General features: G+C 40.0%; 1 protein-coding gene across 1 annotated transcript; it reads left to right on the forward strand.

The window, feature by feature from the left end:
* Positions 1-594: 594 nt before the first annotated feature.
* Positions 595-6,535, forward strand: LOC134488254 (hemojuvelin-like). The gene is made up of 4 exons (XM_063290583.1): positions 595-1,133; positions 1,362-1,525; positions 2,416-2,918; positions 4,400-6,535. The coding sequence occupies exons 2-4, from the start codon at positions 1,414-1,416 to the stop codon at positions 5,000-5,002; spliced, it is 1,218 nt and encodes a 405-aa protein (XP_063146653.1). The 5' UTR covers positions 595-1,133; positions 1,362-1,413; the 3' UTR covers positions 5,003-6,535.
* The last annotated feature ends 229 nt before the right edge of the window (positions 6,536-6,764 follow it).

Genomic DNA, 6,764 nt, shown 5'->3' on the forward strand with positions numbered 1-6,764 from the left:
TTTCCCCCCATAAAACTACAAATTTCTGTTAGGCTAATCAAGTGGGCTGGGTTTGCACATCATTCAATATATTGTGTAAACTCAAAGTGGGTTAATTCAGTAACTTTTCTGAAGTTAATTACTGAATTAATGTATTATCTGAGTTTATACAATATATTGAATAAGCTAATCAGATGGGCTGGTTTTCACAACTAAGTCACAGCCTGCTTAGCTAACCCACCCTAAGTAAGTTTAGCATGCATGTGAATTCAGCCCTAGATCATTAACTGAACTGAATATTCTTCCTGTTTTGAGTTCGGTTTTGCAAACTGAAGTATGCAAGCCAGCTCTTGGGTGTCTTATGGGAGGGAACAATTCAATGATTCATCTCAGCAGTGCCCCAAGGGTCTTTCTCCCAAACTTGCTGCCTATTGCAAAACCTTCATAATTTTGGGTTCTCCCATCCTGTTGTTATAGGGATCATTATATGCAGGGATCAACTGGTTGATCATTAACTCTTGATGCAAGTTTGGAAACAGGGGCAAAGTCTCTGCCATAGTTTATTGACTTTAGTAAAAGGTTACTGTCTCTCACACATGATTGGGATGTGCAGAGTGTCACTAAGCCCTTGTAAAATCAGCCCTGGACTCTAGCAATGGAGGAAACTGTTTATCGGATAGTGAAAAGAAAGAAGATCCTTCTTGATTGCTGTAGTAGTCTTAAACAAGAGAGCAAAGCAAAAAATGCCTACAACTAGCTTGCCCTTCTATAAAATGGCGGACAAAGGCATTCTTGTGTGAATGATTGCTCACAGCTTTAATTGTTATTTGCCAGCCTGAAATCGATCATCTTCCATGTTCTGCTTTGATTGATATTGGAGGTGGATAAAGGGGGAACGACGTATCTTCCTTTACTTAGTTTTGTTTAAGTCAAGGATCTTCCATCTTGGCTGAAAGATGAAGCCCTCAAAAGGAATATCTTGTCGCAAAAGGCTTTTTATATTGGAGCACGCTTCAAGTCACCAGAGAGAGCTGATGGGAGTATGTGAAGAACCAGAACTAGTTCACTAGACTGTGAAACAGAGTTTTAAGCTTGTCAGTGGTCTGAAAAGGAAATAGCTATACCTTAGTAACCCTGCCTTCCAATTATTTCAGGTAAGAATTGCCTTCCTAGAAGTATGATGGGCTCAGTGCACTGCAGTGATTTGAATACCAGAGAAAGAATAATTTGTCACAATACCACCCTCTCTACCAAACAGAATTCAAAATGAGAGCTACAAATTAAAAAAAACAGTACAGAAGAGCCATGTTCCTTGAGGCTAGATTCTATGGCATAAACCAGGAGAACACCAAAAAGATTTATTTTGGTCTGTTTATTTACAGCAAGCCAGTGGAAAGAAAGGGTGAGGAGACACTTGAATGATCAACTTCCAAAATGACTGAATGGTTCAGAATGAGGCAATCAGCCTGCTGCGTGAATCTGCTTTACTCAATGAATCCAAGCCTCTTCATTAAATTGCTGACCCTTCTCCTATTATGTAAACACGGTAAGAGATTTGATGCCTAAGTTATTTATTTGGGGTAGTTCTAAATTAGGGTCTTTCCCTACCTGCTGAGTTAAACTGCTCTCTATCCAAACTTCACAGCAGGACAAACTTACACTAGCTTGACATTTGCTGTTCTTACTGCCACTCCTATTCAAACCCTACTGCCTCTGTCCCCAGTCACAGCTAGGCATTTGATTCCCCTCAGAGTAATGGGTGAGAAAGCCCAACAGATTTTACATACCTCCTGACTACCCTTGGATGCTATCAAAATAATGTTCAATTGTTTTATGGTTTTTATCATTGTAAGCCGTCCAGAGTCACTGAGATGGGCGGCTACAGAAATCAAATAAGGGGCTAGATGACCTTGATCCATCTCGAGCAGGACACACAGGCAAAATGAGTGGGGCTGGATTTTTTCCTTGGGTTTTTTTTGGGTGGGTGGGTGGGTGGGTGGGAAATACAGCTTATGCTACAGTTTTCATGCATTTGTTGTCTCAAAATAATGAGAGATTGTGCCACCAATTTTCAGCTATAATAGTCAAAGGAAGTTCTGGGTGCTTTAAGAAAGTCTTTTTTTTTTTTTAAGAAGTATTGAGGTCTATGAGTGCCTAGCCCTGTCTTCTACAAGAGCCTGCTCCCATTTCTGATCTTCTGATAATTTAAAATTTAATGATATTTTATATCAATCAGAAGTGTTCCATTCTGATAAATTAATGGTTTAGAGAACTCTTAAGATATCTATCCCTGTGTTGATGTCTTCTTAATTGGATGTCAGTGCTACGTGGTGGGTCAGGTATTATGGAGGAGATTCTTGCAGTTTTACAAAGGATGTTGAGGTATGAATCTACCATCTTATTTCTAATGGTTTCTCTTGATGTTCCTTGGTACAGTTTATTCCCACTGCAAGATTTCGCGCTGTAACTCTGAATTTATAGAGGCCACAGAAAACTTGCATGGTCCTGAAATGAACACTGCTTACTGTAACGCCTTGAGCTCCTACTCCAGCTGCACCCGGAGGACAGCTCGCACTTGCCGTGGGGACCTGGCATACCATGCAGCTGTTTATGTCATTGAAGACCTCATAATTCAGAACAACTGTTCCAAGGAAGAGCCAACAGCTTTGCCAAGACCCCCAGCACTGGTACCCAACAAACATGATTTTCCATCCACAGATACCTGTGACTATGAGAAGAGTTTTATCCGTAAACGTGGCCAGCCCCCCACATACCAGTATTGTGCTGTCTTTGGGAATCTTCATGTCCGGACTTTCAGTGACAAATTCTACACTTGCCAAGTTGAAGGCTCCTGGCCACTTCTGGACAACCATAATTTGTTTGTGCAGGCCACTAATTATCCTATCACGAAAGGATCAAATGTCACTAGAATTGGCAAGGTAGAAATAGATCCTTTCATATTGGGGTTGGGCAACCTGGGTGAATGTATTCCTCAGCATCCCATTTGAGAATTCCCAAAAGCCTGAGAACATGCCAGCAAAGTAGCTGATTTTGCTGGTGTGATTTGATTTTTGTTTTAGGTTTTGGAGGATGCTAAAGTTGAAGATGGAGCAATTTGCTTCTCAAAGGCTTCCCACCTTTGTTCATACCCTTAAAACCTCCCCAACCAAAAAAGGACCTCACATTTTGGCTGTCTTTTGGATGTCAACATGGTGCCTGGCCTTTAGAAGGCCTGGAGGTTGAGTTCTGGCCCTGACCCCTCTAAATGATGGGCCTTATTCATATTATACCATTATTTGTTTGTCAAGCCAGAATTGGCTGGGTTTCCACAAAATGTTAAACCATGGGTTAAAATTGTAACAACTGAATTTGTACAACATGCTGTCAAAATCAAATCACATTATGGTTTAATGAAATATCTGATCCCAGCCAATATCTTATCAAAGTTTTCCTTGGTTTGCACTGGTAGTTCAGGAACTTGTTTGAGCCTTTTCTCATCTGGTGCCTTCATAATGTGTTGGAATACATTCTGTGCTATCTCCAATCAGGGAACTGAACATATGTAGTGGGTGTATGACTGATGTGAATGCTGCTGGCATACTAGGTCCAATATCTACAGACATCTGATAAAATCCTCAGCATTTGTAGGGGCTTGATGTTGTTGGAGCTTCCGGTGGTCTGATTGGATTAAAGAAATTTTCATTGTTCCCAAGTTAGTTCAGTCACAGCCACCTTTAGTTTTAAAAAATGAATAGCTGGGACTATCCCATCTCTGGTTGAAAGCTTGGAGATTCACCAGATCAGACAATACTTCCTAACTTTTATTCCAATGTTGCTCTGAAGAGCTAATGTACTTTACTGTATCTGGGGAGGAAATATGTGTGGAAGCTTAGCATCAACTTAACATGCAATGGAAGAAGCAGTTCAGCTTCTTACGATCCCTTGCTTTTACAGAAATCTCACAAAAAGTTGTTCGTTTTCTGCTTTTTTTCAGCTCAGAACTATGCTCTGCCATAGGTAAACAGCCATTTTTTATTTGGGGGGACTGCTTCTGCTGCTGGAGACCCCTCATTTTTCTCTTACGTAGTATAGAATTCAGCACTGGATAACTATGATTCCCAGGCAGGGTTGTGTTTTTGGATAGGGCATGGCAGGTAAGTCTAGCAGTTCTCATCTGAAAAAGCAGAAAGGGGTGATGTGTGTTTGTGTTGCCTCCTTCAGTTGCATAATGAAAGGCATTTTAGTTAGTTTTAGTCCTCAGTCCCATCTGATGGGTTTGCTTTCCCTCTAAACAAGGATAGAAGATTTCAGCTTGATGTGTGTTCTCTTTGGATGGTAAAGTATGAATCATTGAATGGCTCCTAGAGAAGTTCATTACCTGAACTATCCCTTGTGCTTTAAATCTATTGTTCCTTTTCAGCTTACCATCATATTTAAGAACATGAAAGAGTGCATTGAGGAGAAAGTCTACCAGGCAGAAATGGACAACCTGCCAGTTGCATTCACAGACGGCTCAGTGAATGGTGGCGAGAAGCCTGGAGGGAATAGCTTAACCATTCATGAACATATACCTGGACAGTACATAATCATCAAAGCAACATACATTGGTGCCACCATTGCTGTGCGCCAGATAGGGAAGCACTTGTTCTTCTCTACCCGGATAGCTAAGGATGTAGCATTCTTCTTCACAGATGAACAGGACCTCCAGCTGTGTGTGTCAGGATGCTTTTTCAGCCAGCGCATCTCTATACATCCAAAAGACAGCCTCACCAGAAAGAATGCCCATCTGCTATGTATGGAGAAGCTACCAGTTGAAGATGTCTACTTCCAGTCATGTGTCTTTGATGTGATGACTTCAGGAAATGTTAACTTTACTCAAGCAGCACAGAGGGCATCAGAAGATGCCAGAATACTCCATCCTGATAATGAGAAAACTCACATTTTCCACAGTGACAGGACTTCTCATCCTTCCAGCTCATCCTTCCTTCTCTTGATCATCACTGTGCTACAACTGTATATTTGAAAATTTCAGTGGTGACTAGCATATTTTGTAAGCCCAGGGGATCAGCAAATATGGTTCATTTCTCAAGTGCTGATAGATGAGCTACCCCAGCCTGTCTTGTAACTAGAGTTAGGGGTCCCCTCCAAGCTTTTCTGTGGAAAGGGGTGTTTGCTGAGAGTTCCTTTTCACCTGTCTTCCCTTACTACTTCCCCAAACTTAACCTGGCAAAGTGGGGATGATGGAAGAGAATCAACAAGGAAAACTGTCTGACATTGATCTTGTGAATGTCCAGTGTAAACCTCATTCTTAAGACCTGGAACATTCCTGGAAGTCAGGAATACTTTTCAGTCCTATGATGAATGGGATTTATAGTTCCTAATGTCTCTTAGTGCAATTAATCAAGAGGGCCTTGCACTATAATTCCCACATAACCTAGTGACAGTTGTGAGCTGGAACCCTTTCCCTGAATTTGAGTATATCCTTAGTTAAGATTCTAAATTACTGATGACTGCTAAGATGAAGGAAATTCTTTGGGATTAATTTGGGCACTCAGTTGCTTTAAGTTGGTTTGTTAAGATTTAATAAACTTGAGACTACTAGTGCTAAATATTCTTTGGCACCTTAAAATATCTGGACAGGTTGAATGTTGTAAGCCATCTTTTCTCAGCATTCTGTTTACTCACCATCTTTTCTGGTTTATTTAATCTCTTCTGAAAACTGGAAAACCATAGCTATCTACAGAAATAACACTGAGGCTGCATTGCCTCTTTCATTAAGTTTTAGTTTGCAAAGTCAGTGTTTTTAGAAAACAGCTTTGCTCTAAGCATCTATAATGATTTGTTTATAACAGAAGGGAAAGTGGGGATTCCTCAAAATGTAAGGGCTACTCAGATGCAATCACTATAAATGCTTAAACTATAAATGCAGCCAGAAAAAAATTTCTTTTTACCCACTACTTCTTTTTCTTTTTCAGATAAACTGCAGTTGTTTTCTTCCCCTTGACAGCTCAGAATGTAGAATCTACAGAGTAAAATTTGAACAGCAGTTCCCAATATATACTTGAATTAGGTTGGTTCCATTATTAAAGTCAGAGACAAGATAGCATTTTAAGAGCATTGGATGTGGATTGAAATGGGGCTTGGCTTGCTTCCTAATTGCTTTGTGTTTCTAATACCTGTGAGCAAAGTGGCAGTGCAGATTTTTAGAACATCACAACTCCTTTGCACTAGCATTCACCCACACACAAACAGGCTAAAGTAAAAGGACTATGTATAAGATCTCTACTGGTTTCCATTTCAGTGCTGTAGTGTCCTTATTTGGAGAAGTTAATCGAGAATATATTTTAAGGATTATGGTTTGTGGATGCAATCAAGTTATATGTTCTATTGTTCATATCCCACGAGTTTCAATATAATTTTTATGGATTGAATATCTGGCAAAAACATGCCTTAAACATGCAGAATGTTGGGGAGGTGTTTATACAGATGTGTGATGACCCAAACTAACATACTCTGATTGGAAAAATGATTCAGGGGTATAAATGAAAACAGTTTAATAAAGCATGTTTTTAGCAAAATTGCCTAGCAGTTCTTTTCCATAAAGGGAAAACTCTACATCCATTGCACAGAATTCATTAGGGCTTGATATGGCTTAGTACTGGTAATCAGAAAATGATTGTTTTTCAGCAGAAATTTAATAGAGTTACCCACTTATTGAACTGGCAGAAACTTGCAATATCGGGACATTGTTTGGTTTTCATGCTGCCGTGCTTACACTTCCATAA

Source organism: Candoia aspera, chromosome 1, assembly GCF_035149785.1.
Source record: "Candoia aspera isolate rCanAsp1 chromosome 1, rCanAsp1.hap2, whole genome shotgun sequence".
Lineage (NCBI taxonomy): Eukaryota > Metazoa > Chordata > Lepidosauria > Squamata > Boidae > Candoia > Candoia aspera.

Excerpts from the sequence above, each read along its gene's own strand:
- LOC134488254 (XM_063290583.1), top strand. The coding sequence starts at position 1,414 with ATGACTGAATGGTTCAGAATGAGGCAATCAGCCTGCTGCGTGAATCTG. Across the intron at positions 1,526-2,415 it reads TCTCCTATTATGTAAACACG|TTTATTCCCACTGCAAGATT; the intron begins GTAAGAGATTTG and ends TCCTTGGTACAG. Across the intron at positions 2,919-4,399 it reads ATGTCACTAGAATTGGCAAG|CTTACCATCATATTTAAGAA; the intron begins GTAGAAATAGAT and ends GTTCCTTTTCAG.